Here is a 21770-nt window from a genome sequence, read left to right as displayed (position 1 = left end):
GTGTTTTTTGGCTGTTTGTGGTCGGGGTTGTGCGTGGTGTGGCATGGTAGGGGGTGGTGTGCGTGGGGGGTGTTGTGTGGTTGTGGGTGGGGGGGGGGGGGGGGGGGGGGGGGGGGGGGGAAGGAAAGTTGGTATCATGGGAGCCTTAGCCCTGTTCCCCTGAGATTTCCTATAAATATCTTATACAGCCTGGGGGAGTGAAAAGAACATTGCATCTGGGTCAGAAGACCTCATTCTAGGCCCCACTCTGCCATTTTCTGACAGTGTCTTTGGGTGAGTCCCAGGATCGTGAATAGAGAGTTGGAAGGGACCTTAGAGATCATCCAATCTGACCCCTTCAATTTACAGATGAGCATATTGAGTCCTAGAGAAATGGCTTCTTCATATGAGATAGGAAGTAAGTAACGGAGACAGAATTTAAACTCAGATTTGCTGACTCCAGATCTGGCACTCCAGACATGATCATTTGCCTTTCAATGCATCCATTTCCTCATCTATAAAATGAGTATTAGATGGATCCGTTCCAGCCTTAATGTCCTATTGGGCCTTTATGCTGTATCAGTGATACTTCTACAACTATGACTATAGATTCTTCAGGCTAGAATAGACCGTTCAAGGTCACCTTGGCCATCTGCCTCCACTCCTACCCCAAGCACCACAGACATTGGCCCTGAAATTGTCCCAGGAATCAAACAGATCAGTGGGCATGTGATTTCCCTGTGAAGGGCGAAGACAGTATACGGGTTGCTCAGGACCTGCTTTGGAGGGATAGCAATATTATTTCTGATTTTAGGTCTCAGGTATCCCTTCCCCTCCTCCTTTAGCAGCCCGTGTGACTGCTCTGGGTTTGGGGCAAGGGCTCTAGTTCACTGGCACCTTCAGCATCATTAGAAACAATAACATGAAGAAGGTGACGACTTTGTACTTTCTGGTGCCTTTCATCTGAGGAGCTCAAAGTATTTTACAGATGGAGACTCATCCATCCTCAGGATACCTCCCCAGGAAAGGAGCGAGGCTTTGGACCTGTTCAGATCCGTGGCCCCATCAGACAGGTACATCAGCCTGAGAGAGAGGGGAGGGGACAGAATGAGTCAGGGCCAAGGAAACCAGACTCAGGGAATGTAGAGGGGTGGACATGGGGCTAGAGGGACAGAGAAAGAGGTTAGAAGGGAGGAATTGAGTCTTGACTTTGGACTGCATATGGTGGAGTGCAGGGTTAAAAGACCCTGCGGTGTCATCATTTCTTCCCAGAAGAATGTGACACCTAGTGTTTGCATGGAGGCCAATTCTGAGCCCAGTGAAATCATAAATCTGGGATTGAGGGGGACCTTAGAAGTCACCTAATCCAAGAAAGTTGAGATGGGAAGAGATAAGGTAATGTGCTGAAGATCCCACACAGGTAGTAAGTGGCAGAGCTTGGATTCTAACTCAGATGGTGAGACTCCAGATCTGGAGGCCATGTATCTTGCTGCCTCTATGTGTATGAGTGTTGAGAAGAGGATGTAGGGAGTCCTCTTGGGTCAGACATTGGCTGATATTCCCTTTGACAACCTTGGCCAGTGGCCCCAAATACATTCCTCTCAAAGACCCTCCAATCATCATCTCAGAACAACACTGAGCCCTGGGAATTCTCAAAGTGTGAGATATAACTACTCTTGAAATGCAGAGAATATGGTGCTGAGATCCAGCCTGTTCTCTGATAGTTTTCTGCCTTCATCGGGACCCGATCTGCACTTTTGCAAACTAACTAGAGAAGTGTGGGACAGCATAAAGACAGCTGGATTTTGAGTATCAAGACCTGTGTTCAAATTCTGGCTTTGACACTCATTACCTATCTGACTTTGGGCAAGTCTCATCACCTTTCTTGAATCTCACTTTCTCCTCCATGAAATGATTGGTTTGTACTACACAAATTGGCTCTTTGATTTCCTTCATTCTCCCTAATCCATTCAGTTTGCCAAGTCTTGTCACCTCCATATTCTCAACATCTCTCAAATCCGTGCCATTCTTCCACTACAACCACCGCAGTCCAGGCCTTCATTACCTCTTACCTGGACTTAAGAAAAAATGTCCTACTTGGTCTTCTTGCATCTAGTCTCACCCTCTTCCAGTCCATCCTCCACACAGCTACCAAACTGATATTCCTAGAGCACAGGGATGTCTATGTCACTTTCTGGTTTAGAAGTCAGTAGCTCCAGGGGGTGTTTCATATCCTTCACACTCTAGGGTCCTCCCCATCTTTCCAGATTGAGGTGACTTCTCCCTACTTCCCCTCATGTACTCCATACTCCAGCCAAACTGGCCAGCTTGCTTTGCTCTATATACAACATGCCACCTTTCCACTTCTGTCCCTTCAGACAAGCTGTTCCTCATGCCTGGTATGCTGTGCCTCTTGATCAATGCTTCTTGGAATCCCAGGCTCCCTCCTACTCTCAAATCAAGATGACCTCCTTCAAGAGGCTTTTTCTGATTACCCCAGTTATTGGTACCATCCCTGCCCACAAACACACCCAAATTGCTGTGTATTTATTTTGTTTATCCTGTATGTATCTGTAAGCCTAAGGGGCAGCTAGGTGGCACAGTGGTTACAGTGCCAAGTCTGGAGTCAGGAAGATTCATCTTCCTGAGTTTAAATCTGGACTCTGATACTAATTAGCTGTGTGACCCTCGGCAAGTCACTTAACCCTGTTTGTGTCAGTTTCCTCATCTGTAAAATGAGCTGGAGAGGGAAATGGAAAACCACTCCAGTATCTCTGCCAAGAAAACCCCAAATGGGGTCACAAAAAGTTGGACAGTGACTGAAAAAGAACACAACAACAATATATACACCTATTGTATACCAGTAATCATATGTAAACTCCTTGAGGGCAGGAACTGTCTCATTTTGTATTTGTAACCTTAGTACCTGACACCTAGGAGGCTTATTCACCATTTGATTTTCCAATCCCTTTCAGGACTAAATCTCTGATACTACCCAGGAAATGAAGGGTCTTCTCTAGGTAAAGCTGTCTGCTCTGTATGTAGGAGTGAACCTGTGACTTTGGCCTGGTTGAAACCATGTTTTATCTAAATTTGTATATTGATGAGCTTGCTGGAATATGCATGAATAGAAATGGGAAAAAGGAGTGGCCTTTTGTTCTGTTTCTTCCTTCCCCTCCGGACCTCCAAGCAGCCACCTATCTAACCATTCAGATTAGTAATCCCTTACACATGGATAGAATTTGACAGCTTACAGTGGACTCTCCCATTATTTATTTGCTCCTCACACAGCAGAACTGTGAAATAGACAGGGCAAGAATTCTTATAAACATTTTACAGATTAAGAAACTGAGGCTTAGTAAGACTAAGTGATTTGCCAAAGGTCATATAGCTAATAAGTAACAGAATCAGGACTAAAGAGAACTCAGGTTTCCCAACTCAGACCAGTATTCTTGCTCATGATCAATAAGTGGGTTGTCAGCTGTACAGATCATTACATAAATATGAGACAGCACTGTCGTGTGCAGAGCCCCAAGAGGCCATGTGGCATAGTGGATGGAGAGCCAGCCTTGAAGGCAAGAAGATACAGATTCAAGCTCTGCCTTTGCAACATGTTGTCTGAGTGACCCTGGATAAGTCTTTGTCTTTCAGTGTTCTAGGCAATGCTTAAGCCTATAAATTATGCCCTTTGTCGGTAGAAGGATTTTTCTATATTCATGAAATTATAGATCCAGTTCCTGTCCCTATCCCTATATGCAAGGTCATATGCTCTGGGTTTTAAATGGCTGATGCTGCCAGGTTGATGAATATGGTCCATTCAGGACTAAGGGGGTGAACCAGAGGAGTCAGTGGGTGGAGTCGGGGGGAGGGGGAAGGAATAGATAGTAAAAGGAAAGATGGGACTAGCAGAGAATTTCAGGGGAGATTGCCTAGGGAGTCAGGGAGCAACTAAGGACCCTAGCTAGGCATTTTCCTCTTAAGTAGGGACTTGTATGAGAAGACACTTCAGATAGATAGGTTTGGACCAGTGTATCATGTACAGTGCCCCCTGGTGGCCAGTAGTCAAGGCCTGGCTCTCTCAGGAAGGAAGGAAGTGGGGGGAGGGAAAAGGGAAGAGGGGGAAGGAGGGAATCTTTGGAGATAACAGAATTTGGAAAGAAATCTCCTAGAGATGACCTAGTCCAAGTCCCCTCTTTTTATAGATGAGTAACTGAGGCCCCAAAATGGAGGTGACTTGGATAAGGTCGAATTGCCAATTAATGGAAGAGCTGGCACTAGAGCCCAGATCCTCTTACTCTTAGTAGATACTTATTGTACTATACTGCCATTTTATAGGCATCCGTACTATTCATTAGCCACTGCCAACAGAGGGACTGTGTGATAAGCCAGAAGAAAATTTGGGAAGTATTCTCAGTCCCTCTAGGATAGAAGCCATTATTTTCCTATACTCTGCCCATCTCCCTATGGTCTCCCTCTGCCCTTCTCTAGTCATCCCAGGCTCTGGAAGGGGAAGGGAGCTCTCTTGCCTTAGTCCTGGGAATGGGGAAAGAGATTAGAGATAGCAGTACAGGTTTTATTCTTGAGGGAGGTGGGGTAGGAAGGAGGGCTGAAATTCAAACTGATGTTGGAAGAAGTTTTTGAGTTGATCTCATCCTTGCCCATATTGATTTTCTTCAACTCTACCCCATTTTGGGAAGAAGGGGAACAGAGCCAAAGAGTGTGCTCAGCTGTCAGCCATGAAGGGAAGTTATGGCACCCAGAACCTCTGGTCCTACCTGAGGGCTCCTTTATGTCCCTGCCCATCCCACTCCCACTGCCAAAAAGCAAAACAAACAAACAAAAACCAGCAAAAAAAAAAAAAAACAAACCCAGAAAAACAACAACAAAACCCAAACCCCGGTTCTAACCACTAAGCTTCCTGGCATTATAACCCCGTTGATGTTTGAGAGCAACTTTTTGCAGAGAATCAAGGGTCCCCAAGGGCTTCCATATTTCAGCAAGTTGAGTGGGGGATGTATTAGATAAAAGGGACTCTAGTCCCTTTCTCTCCCACCCCTTCTGCACACATACAATTTAGGGAGTCTTCACTCAGAGGTGGAGATACATCCCCACTCTCAAGACAAATAGAGAATGATTTTTTTCCCTTTTTTTTTTTTTTTTGCTTTTTGGAGGGCAATTGGGGTTAATTGACTTGCCCAAGGTCACACAACTATTTTTTTGTGTTAAGTGTCTGAGGCTGGATTTGAACTTGGGTCCTCCTGACTCCAGAGTTTTTTCCTTTTTTTAAATCTTCACTTTCAGTGTTAAATAAGCATCTCACTACTGCCTTTGGTCAGGAATTTCCTGGTCAATAGTTGGTTTCATGGAATTGTTCTATTTACTCTGACTTTCTCTGGATGAGACCCATACTGCTTCCCTTTCTTGCCCCAGCTTACATAGTCCAAGTTCTCATTAGCCTCAGTATGCAGCCAACAGCCTCCTGGTATCAGGGGAAATAGTGTCTCACCCTCCCAAGCCCCTCATATCTCCGCAACTAACCTTTGCTGCCTTCTCCCCTTTTTCTCTATATGTAACCTCTGCTCCAGAAGAAGACTTCTGAACACAGGATGCACCTATCTTCCCGCTTTTGACCCCCTCCCTCAGCTTACCTCTCTACTACCTTCCATATCCTACCTATATTTTACATCATATGCCCTCCATAAATCCTTTCCTGATCACTGCAGCTGAAGATGACTTCTCTCTTTGTATTTCTGTAGATCATTTTGCCTGAACTGTTTGTACGGCATCTATCCCATTCTGCCTTGGATTCTAGTTATTTATCAAGAAATCTATCAGGGAAGCCAATTAGACTCTAAGCTCCCTGAGAGGATTAATTTCTTTATCATCCCAGTCTGCCACACAGACAGGTAAATGAAAGGAAAGGCATTATAGCAGGAGAACACTGGAGAGGCAGAGGGTTAATCTGGTACCGACTGACCCACATGGCCTCTGGATCTGCTGGTCCTGGTAGGGTAAAGCTGACCCTGCTGGGCTAGGTGAGAGGAAGTCAAGGAAGACAGCCCCAACTCAGGGTTTTCTGTTCAAATGACACTCTTGAGATGGAGAAAAAAACATTTGAGTGGGCAGAGTTTGAGGGTGCTTATTGGCACCTAAGAAAAGGAGGCATTTATGGCAAAGGGTGAAGAGAAAAGGATTCTTTCCCAAAGAGGAAGATCTCTTCCTTAATTTACCCCATCCCTGGGGCCCTGGTAAATTGTTCGTGTTTGTGGTTTTTTGTTTTTGTTTTTTTGTCAAGGCACTGATTTTTATTTATTTAGCCTTTTGCAGGAGGTAGTGCCCTGGGCTGGCTGAAGCTTTGTTTGGGATTGTTTGAAGTGGCTGGTGAACACAGTATTTGGGACAGAGAGGTCCAGGACACTCATAAATGTAGAATGTCAGCCCCAGAGTCCCACTATCAAGGATTCTGTGTCTCGTGGAGAGGGGTAGTAGAAAGGGGGAGTTGTCATGGAAGGGTGGATTGGGGGAGGTTATGATTGTCCTCCCCGATAGGTTAGAGCGCTTGGTTTCCAATTTGTAGAATGTGTTCCTAATATAATGACCAAATAACCACAATTACGAGCATAAATGAGTTTTTCATAATTATGAGTCTGTGAATAGATTTCTCTCCCACCTTTTCAAACCTATTTCATGTAGAAGAAAGTACAGGGAGGCCTGATTTTGGGTCACCATCTCTTCTCTTGACTTTGCACAAGCGAATTTCACTTAGAATGGAGATGATAATGTCTTCCCTGCCTTCCTCACAGAGCTTGTTCTAGTGAGAAAGGAGATCGTTGATGTGAAAGTACTCAGAAAATCAAGGTAAAATGGGGCTCTTGGTTTTGTTTCTAGCCTATATCACCTCTTAGGGAAATGAGATCCCCACCAGGTCAAGTAGGGCTCCCTTTTATTTTTCTTAAAACTTTCCTTCTAACCCTTCAAGGACAGGGTACCTTGTTCTTGTAGCTCAGGTTTGGAGGTTAACTTTATGTCCTTCATATCTGTATTCTTCGTCATTCTAAGCAGATCCCCAAATCATGGTAAAAATGTTGGAAACAGCCCTTCTGCATTGAGCTGAAGAGAAACTTGAGGGGGCATTCATCCCTGAGCGCATGGGCCAATGTCCCTGACTGTCTAGTGCAGGAGGATGCCGAGCGTGACTCTGGACTTTCCTCTATTTCTGGAGCCCAGGTTGCCCTCACCTGCAGAAACCCTGGCCAAACTCTGGAGAAAGGCAGGCATGAAAAGGGTTGTCAGAGAATAGTCACCCCAGGAGGCTTGGGGCTTCGAATAGACAGGTAACTAAAACAAGTTGGACAACCTGACCTTCCTCTTCCCACCCCCCACCTCCTACCCCCTCAGCGGAGATAGGGCAGAGGAACAGAGCAGACTTGTCCATCTGGGGGAGGAGCAGCATGGGCATATGCCATCTCACACCCTTAATGAGGTAAAAGCAAGCCCTCTGGAGGGAGGAGATGAACGAAGACACAGGCCTAGATTATTGGCATAGGCCTCTCTAGTCCCTGTTACTGAGGGGGCTGAGGCTGGTCGAGACTTTGATCTGAGCTGCAGTTGGGTTAAAACCAATCAAGTGCCTGCACTAAGTCAGACATCAGTATGGTGAGGCCCTGAGAGCAGAGTGCAAAGTTTCTGCACCAGTCAGCAGTGGGACCACCTGTGAATACCAGCTGAAGGTAAAGATTCAGTAGGTTTGCACCTTTGGGGAAGCAGGAAGCAAGACCAGTGAGCATGCAAGAGTGGCCCATGCCTCTCATGGATGGGGTGTGGAGCCTCTGCTCCAGAGGTCTGACCATGTCTGCCCCATGTGTTACTCCTGGATGGTTGTAGTACATACCCATGTACCTCTGTGACAGTGGGGCAACTGTAGTCCCTGTCCTGTGTCCCTGACTCCCCTCCTCAAACCCAGGACACTGTAGCTTTCTGTCCTATGTGCCTGTTACCTTTGTTTAATTTTAGTCTCTGCCTATATGATTCCCCAGATGCTATAATTTCTTCCTCATCACTAACTGAACCCCCAGATGACTGTAACCTGCCTTGTATTCCTGCATAACCCCCAGATGACTGAACTCCAGGGTTGGGTTCTGTATGCACTGTATGTAATGGAGGGTGGAGGGAAAAAAATGCCCGATGAGTCAATAGGGGCAATGCCCTCCCAAAGGAGGCAGAGATGCTAGCCTTGGTTCCGATAGGCCCTTTGCTCCTTCCCTTCCCCCACCCTTCAACTTTCTCTCATTTCTTTCACCCCCCTCTAATCTCTGCCCCTGCCTTCTTCCTAAGCCCATTCTCTGCAGAAGAATATGGCAGTGGACGGGTAATAAATACTTGTCATCTAACACTTGAATGGAGTTCAGTTGATACTCTAACAGCTCTGCTTTGGTTCAGTCTGTAAGCATTTATATAGTGCTTTAAGGTTTTGGGAAGAGCTTTGCCAATGTTATTTCACTGTGAGCTTCACAACAACCCTGGGAGGTCAATGCTATTGTTAGCCCCATTTTAGAAATGAGGCCTAAAGAAGTTAAGTGATTTGCTCAGGGTCACACACGCAGTCAGTGAGACAGAATTCTAACTCAGATCTTACAGATTCCACTGCACCATCTCTATACCTAAGCCAGGGAGGGGCAGACACAAACACCTACTAGGTCCATGCCAGGCTGCCATCAGAAACCTTGCCCTTGGGGGATGCAAATTGGCTCAGCTGGGAGTTTCCATACCAAGGCCTCTCGGTGACTGGACCTGGTGTGTACCTGACCATCTGGCTGCTCATTTCACAGAGGAGGGGGAAGGGGCAGGTACCTGAGAAGCATTCTCTTACATCTCTTGCATTTTTTTTAAATTTCCATTTCTTTTCTTTTCCATTTGAACTCAGAGTCTATAATTACCAGCCTATGGGTTGCAGCAGGATTGGGGGTGGGAAGAGGGGAGTTGGAGACAACACCTCCATCTGGGCTGGGGTGCAGGTGGAAGCTACTTGGGAAGGTGAAGGGGGGCTGTTGAGATGCTGGGGCCTGGTTGACAGATGGGAAGTGGGAGACTTTGATGTTTCGGGGTGTTTCCCAGCAAAGGGGCTGGCTCAGCATTAGTCAGGAGGGTGAGGATCATTAGTCCTTTCAAGAACCCGCTGGTCCTGCCCACCTATCCCCTTGTTATTGATGGGCGGAGCCTGGAAGGGAGGGTGCTGGGGGGGGGCTCTGTGCTTTCTCTGGGTGTCGAAGCTGGGACTCCTGTGTCAGATCTCTGAAGGCCCGGTGCCCGCCTCAGATTAACGAGGTTGGGCCGTCAGCATCAGAGGCGCCTCCCAGAATGCTAAAATGAAAATAACTTGTTGACGGTATTGTTTTTTATGCTGGTACCAGGACACAGGAGTGACGCCTGGGTGCAGGTGGGGGGTGTTGAACCCCAGATGAAGGCAGTGAACTCCCCTGCTCCCCACTCCTATGGGCTGTGAGGTCTTTGACCTTTGTGGTGTGTCTGTTTTCCTTCAGCTTTGTTGAAACCCAGCCCCAAGGTAAAGAGCTTCTGGTTTCTATAAGGTTTCTATAAGGCATTTTCTTTTTATTGTATGTACCACAACTGCCAAAGGAGAACCTTTCTGCCTCTAAACATCTGCAACCTGTGGAAGTTTCAATGAGGTCCTTCTCAGAGGCAGAGAAATGAACTTGGTAACTTTCTGAGGTCCTTCTGGATTCAAGAAATCCATGAAAACTGAGGTTCCAGGGATGAATTTTCAGAAAGAGAGAGGTGTCTCTGAATTTGGGGGACCCAAGAGAAAATTCTCCCAACCCCTGGATTTCCCACCATGCATTCTCATTGACCTTAGATAAGGGACCCTTGACAGTAGGGAAGAAAGGAGGGTCCCTGAGACTTGCTCCTTTTCTTCTTTTCCTATCTAGCTTCAAGTTGGGGGTGGGTCACCCTAGGATTCTCAGAATGAGGCATCAGCATTGTTTCATGGCGGATGTTCTGTTCCCACTGCCACATATAAAACTCTTTAACTTTCTGCCATTGGCCTCCGTATATCTGTCCACCTGCCTTATCATTTACTTCCATTACATGACTTGGACTCTGTAGCACACAGTTAGTTTCTCTTTGGGGCTGGAGCTGCCGTTAGCTTCCTCTCCATGGGGGAGTCCTCTCTCCAATCCAGAGGTGCACAATGAGAATAAAACCTGAGCTACATCTTTGCCTTGGCTGAGGTTTCAGTATCGCTGTGTAGGTGCTAGGTCCTTTCTACCATCTCATGGTATGTGCCAAACCAGACAAGCTCTAGAGTGAGTCCCAAAAGGCAGGTTCCTCCAATTTGCTTGGACCCCAGAGACTGTCCCTGAGATAAATTCCCAGGCAGTAAATAGAAAGGACCCTACCTCCTCCTTACCCTGACGTCCCCCCTGGGCTCCAACTTCCCCCATTAGGCCCCTGCTTAAAGCCTAATCTGAAGCACCGGGAAGCAGTTAGTTCTCATAGGACAACATTGATATTTTTCTGTCCTCTCCCTGTAAGTAGCAGTAAGATTGACCCTCATTTTGTCCCTATAGGTCACACAGCAGTCAGAGAAGGAAGCAAAGTGCTATCTGGCACCACTCAGCTGTATTACTAACCAATAATTATTGGAGAAGCTCAATGCATTCCCCCACCCCTCAGACTTTGATTGTTGGCCCAGGTTCAGCCTAGGACAGGAACACATAGCCTTGGCTGCTATCCCCTCTCTGTATTTCTCCTTTAAATTAGCCAGGCTGGCCCCAGGACATCAGCCTTGTTATGCTGAGTAACCGAGGACTCTATCCCCAAAGCTTCCTGTTCCTGGGTAGAGCCCAAAATGCTGACTGGGTTCTGAGTACGATCCTTTCTACAGAATGGGATTTTGTGGGTACCAGAAACATCCCCTCTTATCCTTCCTGACCTCAGCTAACCTTTTGAATAGGGGCCAGCAGCTTTGAAGATGCAGTAACCACAAAGGCAACCTATGGCATAGTCAGATTGCTGAACTGCTAGTCAAAAGACTAGTTCCAGCCTTGGGCTTTAGGGAAGACCACTGGATTTCAGAGTTAGGAGGCCTGGTTATAAAATCCAACTCTCTCACTTACTAGAACCTTATATAAAATCACTTAGCCTCCTGGCTCCAGGTTCATCATTCTTAAAATAAGGAGTCAGTCTATTAGCGAGCATTTATTAAGTGCTTACTGTATGCCAGACTCTGTGCTGAGCACTGAGGACACAAAGAAAGACAATACCTTTTCAAATTCTTTTTTACTCTAAAATGTTATTAGTCATTTCATCTCCTCAGCCTCTGTTTTCTCATCTGTCAAATGAGGACACAGACCACAATCCACTAGGTTGTGGTAGGGATCAAAGAAACAGATGGGAAAGGAATTCACAAAGTCCTACACACCTGAAATAGAATGTTGAGATGCTAAATTCTGAGAGAACACAGACAGGCAGCATGATATAATGGAAAGAGTAGTGGGATTTGGAGTCAAGACCAGGAATCCAATGTGGAATCTAAATACTCATTAGCTATATGATAATGGGCAAATCATAACCTTAATTTTTTTTATTAAAAATCCATTTTTTTCTCCTTCCCACCTTTCCCTTTCCACTAGGAAAAATAAAAAACAAAAGGAAATTCTTATAATGCATATCAAAACAAAAACTCCTATGTCGGCCATATCCAAAAATATGTGTCTCAATCTGGACCTTCAGTCTCTCTGTTAGCTTGCTTCATCATGGGTCTTCTGGATTTTAACTGGCCATTGTGTTGATCAGAGAGGTCTTCATGTTTTGTTTTGTTTTTTTGCTTTTTGGAGGGCAATTGGGGTTAAGTGACTTGCCCAGGGTCACACGGCTAGCTTTTGTGTCAAATGTCTGAGGTCGGATTTGAACTCAGGTCCTCCTGGTTCCAGGGCAGGTACTCTATTCACTGCACCACCTAGCCGTCCCCAAGGTCTTCATGTTTTAAAGTTGTTTGTCTATACAACGTGGTTATCGTATAAATCATTCTCTAGGTTCTACTCATTTCACTCTATATCATTACATGGTTCTTCCCAGGTTTCTCTGAACCTGTCCCTTTCATAATTTTTTACAGAATAAGAGTATTTCATAATCTGTTCAGCTCTGTTCCAGTTGATGGGTACCCCCTTAGTTTCCAGTTCTTTGACACCACAGAAAGAGCTGCTATAAATATTTTCATACATGTAGATCCTTTTTCCTCTTTCTTTGATGTCATTGGGGTATAGGTCTAGTAATGCTGGGGCAAAGGACATGACAATTTAGTGACGTTGGGGACACAGTTCCAGATTGCTTTAGAATTCTCAGCTTTATCAACCGTGCATTAATGTGTGTCTCTTTTTCCACCACCCCTCTGACGTTTATCATTTTCCCTTCTTGTCATCTTTGCCTCATGACATAATCATCAGATGATTATGAGGCAGAACCTCAGAGTTGCTTTAATTTGCTCACTTAATATCTTTTAAAACTTCAGTTTCCTTTACTGTAAAATAGAATTAATAATGCCAATGGTACTTACCTCACAGGGTTGTTGTAAGAGGTAAATGAGATGCTGTATCTAAAGTACTTCATAAACCTTAAAGTGCTCGTATAAATGTCAATTAATATTATTATAATTATTTATGCTCGCACTCAAGTGTAAATGGCTGATAGCTGATCCTTTCCTGAGAGCAGGTTTAGAAAAAGGAAGAAGAGAATAGGAAAGATCTGGCCCATTGAAAGATTTGTTAAGATGCTGCAAGAAAAAGGGAAAGGGCAAAGAAAAAGAAGCCTGGGGGCACCTGAGATAAACTTTGCCAAAATAACAATTTGGCCGGCTATGGGCCAAGCCTCACCAGGCACATGCACACCCTGTTGCCTTGTGGGGATTCCCCATCTGCTTCTCGCTACTCTTAGAGCTAGGACTGATGACTCCCTCTGTTTTGTGTTTTTTCAGCTGTCCCACCCAAGTTGAAGAAAATGAAGAGCCAGACGGTCCAGGTGGGGGAGAAGCAGTCCCTAAAATGTGAGGCAGCTGCCGGCTATCCCCAGCCTGCCTACCGTTGGTACAAGGATGGGAAGGAACTCAACAGGAGCAAGGATATCCGAATTAAGTATGGGAATGGCAAGTAAGTACCTGCTTTCCCAGACAATGGCAACCTAGCCTGCACCCTCTGGGTGACCTCCAAGAAGCAAAGAGCTAGCTGGGAATCCAGCTTCTGAAACCCTAGCTGGCCTAACGGAGACAGGAAACCTCTGGAAGCAAGAGGCAAAACTGACAGCTGGGGGTTGCACTAAACCCTAAAGTTAGCTAGTGGCACCCCAGTGTCCATATTAGCCAACCTCAGATAGCCCCTCCCTGCTACTCTTTACTAACCGCTCTGGCTTGCCTTGCCTCTGGGGCTTTGAATATAGCCCCAACATGTAGTGCCAGCATGATCCTGAGGACCTAGTAAATGCTCAGGAAGTTTTTGTGATTCTCTGAAGGTGACTTTAAATCATAAGTGAAGGAGGCTAACTATATAGTATGATTTTGGGGGCTATGGAAGAGAAACACCCTTCCCATCTCCTCAGGACCTTACCTTACAGTTCCTGAAATCCTCACCATTAGTCATTGCACTAGATTGGGGTGTTATCCTCATAATGCTTCTGTTAAAAAGAATCTGGTGTCTCTGAGAGGTACCATATGTATCCATTAGAGATGGTTAACTTATGTTAGATTTCTGACTGTCACTTTGCAGACAACAAAGCCCCAAGGGGAAGGGACGTGATTTGAAAGAATGCTAGGAGAAAGAGAGAAGTACCAGATATATCCTTGGGTAGGGCCACCAAAAGCATGTTGGGGAGGGGAAATAGCAAGATAAACCACCCATTTTACAGCTCTGCCTTATTGACAGCAATGCAGCCCTCCTACCCTCCCTAGAAGTGGCTGCGTTTTGGTGTTTTGCAGGGAGGGGGGAATTAGGAAGAGGAGGTCTGAGGGTGCTGTCTGTTCAGGTTCAGTGGTAATAGTGAGCTTGAAGAGGATGTAAAAATATCTCTCCCTATCTTCTCCAGTGGGAAAAGAAGACCAGGGTCATTTTCTTTCTACTTTCTCCTGAACCCCTGGGTTCCCATTCCATCTCTTTCCTGAAAGCTTGGCCTCTTGGCTACATCTATTTGAGTCTAGGACTAAGGGAAGTAACTTAGAGGCTTTTTTGAGATCTTGGACCAATGTCATCAGGCATCCACCCTGGGCATGTGTGTATGAGGGAGACTCTGGGGAAAATCAGCTGCAGCATTGAGAAGACCCCAGGAACAAGCCCCTTTCTGTCTATGCCTACCAGAAAAGGTAACAACTCAGAATTTACCTGTACCCATAGCAGCCGTTGAGTCAGTGAACCAAAGGGGTTGTCTAGGTGGGTGGGGAAGGAGAATGAGGGTGCTATTAATGAAAAGCTCCTTACTACCAGAAAAATAATAGTCCTGGATTCTTCCTGTATCCCAGACTCAATTTTTTTGTTCTGTTCAATTAGCTACTATGTTGCTAGTTAGATAACATTCACCCACCCAAGACCCCTTACAACTCCAGCCAGTGATCTCACCCTATACCTTCTCTGCCCTCTGCCAGTGCCTCCCTTGCCCCCTGCCCTTTTCTCTCTCATAAAGTTAATGGGGGGCAGCACCATATCATTCCCTCCTTCCCTCCCTTCCACCACCACTAGAGACCTACATAAAGCCATTTCCCTCAACCTCCCCACTTTCTATCCCTAAATCCATACCATCCTTTCAGAAAAAAGCCTAGAGCCTAGGGAGACCATGGGGTTAATAATGCTGAGGGCACATTTCTGATGTTCCTGAGTTCTTCCCTTCCACCACCCTCCTGTGGTCAGTACCACTTGTAGTAGCTAGGGGGTGGCCAGACTGAATGATCTGAAGACTTTACACTGTAGGCTTTGTTGTGAGGGTCCTTTAAAACCCTGGACATGGGGGCTGTAGACATAGGTACTGATGAATGGGAAACCAGTGGATGGCATCAATAGAGGTAACTCTCCCGAATGATCTAAGATTGACCCACCTCTACTCCATTTTGGTAGGATCCCCAAAGTGGAATTGAGGAAAGGATTCCAGTCTGACCCTGTCCCTTTCCTTGACTGAGGTTTGATATGACGATGTTATTACGTGACTGACAATCCTCTGGGCAAAGCAGCATTTTTTCCCTAGGTCTGAGATGCTTGAACTGGGAATCAGGCCCCTCCCCATTCTACATCTCTTCCTGAGATAGCTGCTGTCTTGGTCTGGCGCTGGATTTCTCCCTCTGTCAAGTTGCTCTCTAGAACTGAGGTGGGGACTCCCCTGTTCTTTCTTTCCTGGGCACTCTGTAGTATTAAGTGACTCCTCCAAACCACACCATGCTGTTTATCTCTTAGTGAAGCCCCTCTCTTCACCCTGCCCCATCCCAGCCCCCTTTGAAGGAGGGGTGAGGGGCCAACGTAGTGATCAGGAAATGTCTGTGTGTGGCTTATGCTCCCCATGGAGGTAGCCCAACTGGACCCTTGGGCCTGTAACATTGAGAAGTTCAAATGGATCTGCCCCTAGTCCTGAGCCTCAGAGCCTGTGGAGTCAGGCTTTCACATGTTTGTTTGTATATCTACCCCTCCCTAACTTCCTAGCTGACATTATGGAGGAAGGGGCAAGTATCTCTTCCCTTCCATCCCAAGGAAGAACAATAGAGACCTTATGCCCCATTTACCACATACTACATCTGTAGCAAATACTTGGTTCTGCTTCTGTCACTGTATCTTTCTCTCTGCTTATGTCTCTCTCTCTCTCTCTCTCTCTCTCTCTCTCTCTCTCTCTCTCTCTCTCTGGTTTTGCTGCTGTCTCCCTTTTCTCTCCATATGCAAGTCTGTGCTGCTGTATTTTTTTGTTTCTCTTCCTCTGTCGTACTGTGTCTTCCAGTCTTCACCATAGTCTCCCCTTCCTTCTTTCCCAGGCACAGTTTTTTAAATCTCCACCTCCTCTCCCCCCAGCTCAGGATCCAGGTCCCTCCCCTGGAGAACTACATGTTCCATCATTAATGAGAAGCAGGCTAGGACAGGCCCTGCAGGCGGGCGGGCAGCTCAGAGAGGAAGTGTGGGGATTGGAGGGGGGTGGGTGGGGAAAGGTGGAACATTTCTACCAGAGTCACTATATGGGAAGGGGGGTGCCAGATCACATAGGGAAATAAAACCTGAGAACTAAGGGGACACAACATGTGAAGATACATCCTGAGCCACTGAGAGGATGTTCAACTGGGGGAGCAGGGGAGTATGGAAGACAGGACTCCAGTGTGATAGGCTAGAGGAAAAGCAGTGAGAAAACAAAGCTGCTGAGATGGTGGGAAGACAGGAGCTGTACTCTGAAGACTTCCCAGGGGGCCTTACCCTCTCCTCTGTGTTCTGTTCTGTGGAGTTGAAACCATACTGTGTGGCCCCCTCTGAGCCCTTCCCTTCTAGTGAAGATCCAATGGGATGGGTCCTAGTTATAAAATGCCTGACAATTTAAGCCTGCTAGAACAGACGTTCTTAACCTTTTGTTATTGTTATAGATCCCTTTGGTTATCTCATGAAGCCTATGAACCCCCTCTCTGAATGATGTTTTTAATAAAATATATAGGATCACAAAGAAAACCAAATATTTTGAAATTCATTTGAAAAAAAAAATTTTAAACAATTCATGGACCTCAGGTTAAGAACCTCTGTCCTAGAACTAACAGAAGTCTCCAGAGAGCATCACATATGCCTTTCCTACTGCAGAGAAAACAATTTTAATGTACCTATACTGTTGTCCCTGAAGATTTCCATGGAAGGAGATTCCTTGATTGCATATTTTTCTATTCCCCTGGCCACTAATAAGGTCATCCTTCTGTCTATCTACTATTCCTCTAGGTGAAGCTTAGACCTCTTCCCCCTTACCCTACCCTTTTAAAGAACCATGATGGAGCTTAAAGGAAACTTGCCACTTTGGGTTATGGAGAAAGGGGGCGGGAGCAAAACTGTTCTTTTAGGTCCTGAAAGTTCAAGATTTACATCATCTGACTCTGTGGTCCCCACATGCCCCCCTTTTTCTGGGGTGAGGTTTCAGGGGAGGAGTGACAAGGGCAGACTCCTGACAAAGGGGAGCCAAGGAGGAGATGGTAAGATGGTCAAAAGGTCCTTTCCTATTTTTAATGAAGGAAATTAACTGCAGTTGACAAGGAGAATGAGCCCCAAGGCTGTGGGCAGAAGCTGGGCCAAGGAATTGAAAATGTGCTTTGGGAAAGTAATGCTGTGGCATCACTGGGGATATCTCCATAGCAACAGAAAGTGTTGATAGGACAACTGGAGGGAGCTGTCCCCCAGGATCCCAGGAGGAGGATGGTCCCCAGAGGCCCCTGGACTCCTTGAAAGGGGAGATTTCTCTGGAAAAGAAACAAGTGGTGCTTGTCAGTTTGATTTGTTTGATATGTTCCTTTCATCCCCATACCAGCGCCCCTCTCCCTCCTCCTATCCCACAAGGCTTCTGACCCTGCCCATCTCCTGTTGTTTTGTCCCCCTCAATCTGCTTCTCTTCCCACCCACATCCCTCACACACACTGCTCATGGCAATAGCTAGGGGTCCCTGGGCAAGGCATATTCTGGGAAGTTGGTAATTAGTTTTGTTATTCAATAATGAAGCAAAGAAGTCATGTTGTATAAGGAGATTTTCCTGTTTTTTCCTGTTTCTCCCAGGGGACAGGCTGCTGTCCTTTGCTTTCATCTAGAAGACTGGCCAGGCTGAGGTCAGGGGGTGGAAAGATTCAGTAGTTATTCTCTAGGTATTGTCAAGGGGGTTCCCAAGGGTTGGGTATGATAAAGGAATAGGGATATAATAATCCCAAAGGAAATGGAGATGGAAGGGGCAGAGCAGAAAATATGGAAAAGGCAACTTAAAAGAAAAAAGCAGATGTCTGCACCTTCACTGTTGTCCCATTTTGGTGCTGGGGAGGGAGTGAGGTTTTACTGGAGGCAAAGGATCAGGAACTTAGGGGGATTTTCTTTATATTTCCATATCAATGAACATCTAATTAATAGAACTACACATATCCCCCACCCCAAATCCCCTCCTCACCCCACTCAGAACTACTGCTTTTGAGCTAGACTTCTGGAGGCTATTTCCAGAGGCTAAAGAGATTCCAAAGAGAAGGGCAGGCTCCTAGCTTTCCTGAGGTCGGGGGAGTGATTTGTCAGGGTGAGATGACCCTGCACAGCTGAAGTGCCCTCTGTCTGGTCAGACTTGGAGTCTCAAGCAGGGACTCCTGAGAGGGAGGATTACTTTACTTCCCACCAAGATACAGCATCTATTGCTCTCTGGCTTCCCTCGAGATAGACCTCACAAGGGACATACACTCACTAGCTCACCAATGTGGAAAGGAAAGGAAGTACAGAGTTTTCTAGGGAAAAATACTTAGCCTAGAAATCAGAAGATAGAGGACCAGGTCTACCATTAAGTTCCTGAGTGCCTTTGGGCAAGTCATTCATCACCCTGGAACTGAATTAATTCTTCATCTGTAAAATGGGGCTAATTCTCCCTTACCCCTCCCTTCCTCAGAGGAATGAGAGGAATGTAGGGGGAAAATGTTCAAAGGGCTCATACAAATTCATGGTGGTGGTGATGGTGGTGGTGGTGGTGGTGATGACGGTGGTGGTGGTGGTATTCGATTCCAGACTCACCTGATCAAAAAGTCTGGGAGCTGGATGGATGAGGAACAGTACTCCAGGTTTGGTGTTGTCAACTCAGCAGCTCTGAAAACTGTCATCAAAGTAGCTGCTCTCCGAGGTGCTGGGGAGCACCTGGTCCCATCTTAACCTCATCTCAGAGTTCATGAGAATCTATTTCACCACAATAGTCTGCCTCTCAGTACTACCTCCAATGCTTGCAGAAAGTGCCCCCCTCCCCAAGCTAGGGTCTCAATGGGGCTCACATTCATCTCTTCTGGAAAAGGTCACAGCAACTGATAAGCAGTGCCAGCTTTTTTTTTTCTTCTAAGTTGACTTTTCTTCATTTTTCTGATAAACTCTTCTTCTCCATTCCCTCTTGAGTTGACCTTGCCCTTAGCCCTCTGGTGCTTATGAACAGCAGCAGACTAGGGGAGCAGAATGGGAGGTGTTCGGTGTGGGGGTGGGGAGGGGATTTAATCTGCTTCTGGGGCCCCAGCCTAGAAAGCATTTGTAGGTTCCCTGACCAGTTTAGGATCTCTCAAGTCAAGGGCCTCCACCCTCCAAAAGAATAGCATCTCTCCATCCCTTACAGCCATATTCAGCCCATAGGCTGTGCACCTCCCTCCTCTTCCATTGTTGGAAGCTAGGCTGTCTGGGGGCAGTCAGGGGAAGAACAATTCACCTTCAATCAAAAATTCTTTCCTTTCTCCCTACCCCTCCACCCTCTGCCTCCCCCAAACAGAAGAAACTCCAGGCTGCAGTTCAATAAGGTGAAGGTGGAAGACGCTGGGGAGTATGTCTGTGAGGCAGAAAACATTCTCGGAAAGGACACAGCCAAAGGCAAACTGAATGTGAACAGCGGTACGTCTCTGGGAGAGTCAGGGAGGTGGGGGCTGGGCTGGGAGGACTCGGGGGGCTTCCAGTCACTGTGCGCTGCTGGGGAGCCTCCTGGCACGTGATTCATCTTGCACTCCGCTTCGCACTCCCTCTCCCTATCAAACACAACGATCTCGGCAGATTAAGAGAAATGCAGTTAAAGCATAAATGTTTAGCTTTGTTATCTAGAGCTGGCAAAGCTGCCGGCTCACATTTTAAATACCCTGAAAACTAAATATTTTGAAATCTATAGGTGGGGGAGGGATATTTTTAGAAGGCAATTATGGGTGGCTCGACTGCCAGGAGCCGGAGCTGGGGGAGTCAGGACTGGGCCCCCTGGACTGGAGTGTGAGCTGATTTTTCTACCCCTGTGTTTGTTTTATCGCTTACTGGGGGAGCAGTCCTCTGACATGAGGCCTCCTACATTCTCAGAGGACTGGAGGAGGCAAGCCAGAGTGGGAATAGTGGAATTGGGAGGACAATCCCTTGGTGCGCACATTTGGATATTAACTCTGGCCTCTTGGGCATTGAGGTGGGATTGGGTAGAAGGGTCCAAGAGTCTCTGGCTTCAGTCAACATCCCACTGCTTACACAACTTCTTGTGTCTTCTTTGGAGAGGATCTCTCCACCCATTCACATCCTAGAGCTTCTTACAAGCCCAACTCAAGCCCTGTGTCTTTCCTGAATCCTTCCCTCTCCCATTTACACCATCCTCTAGACAGAATACACAGATCTCTCTCCCTTCTCTGAACACTTATATTCTGAGCCACATTATGCAGCTCTCCTCTGACCTCTTCCCTGAATCCCCTCTTTCCAGCTCCCCATTGGACATCTCCACTTGAATGTGCATGTACTTCCAACTCAACGTGCCCAAAACAGGATTCATCATCTTGCCCAAGCCAGGCTTCCCTTTCTGTTCCTGTTGTCCCAGTCATCCAGGCTAGAAATCTGGGTGTCAATTTTGACTCTACCATGTCTCTTGTCTCTTATTTATATGTCCCCAGATCCCATTAATTCTTCTTTAAAAACCCACCTTTTCCCCTCCTTTCCATTTTCACTGCAACCACCCTTATCCTGCTATACTTTGTGATAGCTTCTTAACTTGTTTCCCTATTTCCGGCATTTTCTTTCTTTAATCTATCCTGTTCATCACCACCATCAATAACCATTGCCTAAAAAGGTGTCAGTGGCTCCCCATTGCCTGTAGGATAAAGGATGAAGTCCTCAGCCTGGCATTCAAGGCCCTCTCAATTTTATGCAAGTCAGTCTTCCCGGTCTCATCTCCACCTTTACTCCTTACTACAATGAACCTGTGTCCCAACTTAACTGTTCTTCTTAACCATGTCCCAAACATGCCTTGTACTTTCCCACATTTATGAGTCTTTGCTGATCCTTTTTCCCCCTGAAATGCCCTCCCTGATCCTCTTTGCCTATTTCAAATTGCGTGTCCTTCAAGATCTGTCTTAAGCCCTTTCTCCCTCTTGAAGCCTTCCCTGTCTATATCAGCCCACACCGATCACTCATTTCCCTGAATTTCTGCAAGGCCTTGCCTTTTGGGCAGTTAGTCACTGGCTAACATTGTTGGTATTGTCTTCTTGTATTGTTACTCAGCTAAGCAAATGTGTCTAGTTTCCCCATCTAAACTATGAGCTCCTATAGGCAGGGACTCTGTTTTCTTCTCCTGTTTCCTCTTATTACCACCACCCTGCTCTTGGATATACAGTAGAAATTTGTGATCATGAGGGCGTTTCACTGAGAGAATCTCAACTCTGAGACCCAGGGATTATGGTATATATCACCCACTCTGGGAAGGAAGAAAGGAAGGAGGAGAGGAAGGAGGAGAGGAAGGAAGGAAGGAAGGAAGGAAGGAAGGAAGGAAGGAAGGAAGGAAGGAAGGAAGGAAGGAAAGAGGAGGGAAGGAAGGAAGGAAAGAAGGAGGAGAGGAAGGAAAAGGAAGGGAGGGAGAGAGAAAGGAAGGAAGGAAGAGAGAGAGGGAGGAAGGAAGGAAAAAAACAAGAAAGGGAGGGAAGGAGGGAGGAGGGAAGGTAGACAGCATATTAAGCACCTGCTATGCCAGACACTATGCTAACCAGTTTACAAATATTATTTCATTTGAGCCTCACAACCGACCTATAAGGTGGGTGTAATTATTATCCTCCTTTTACAGTTGAGGAAAAT

The 21770-nt window shown here is 46.3% G+C and overlaps 1 protein-coding gene across 1 annotated transcript in view; it reads left to right on the top strand.

The window, feature by feature from the left end:
* NRG2 (neuregulin 2) overlaps positions 1-21770 on the top strand; it is a 66732-nt gene that overhangs the window by 4771 nt on the left and 40191 nt on the right. Inside the window, exons 2-3 of the mRNA XM_069104355.1 lie at positions 12974-13145; positions 19459-19577. Of these exons, the coding sequence (XP_068960456.1) occupies positions 12974-13145; positions 19459-19577 (291 nt within the window). The remainder of the gene's footprint in view (positions 1-12973; positions 13146-19458; positions 19578-21770) is intronic.

Source organism: Petaurus breviceps, unplaced genomic scaffold (genome assembly GCF_028583685.1).
Source record: "Petaurus breviceps papuanus isolate PSGF00001 unplaced genomic scaffold, PetGlider_PUasm1.0 685, whole genome shotgun sequence".
Classification (NCBI taxonomy): domain Eukaryota; kingdom Metazoa; phylum Chordata; class Mammalia; order Diprotodontia; family Petauridae; genus Petaurus; species Petaurus breviceps.
The sequence above is the reverse complement of the archived record's forward strand: the minus strand, read 5'-3'. Positions and strand labels throughout refer to the sequence as shown.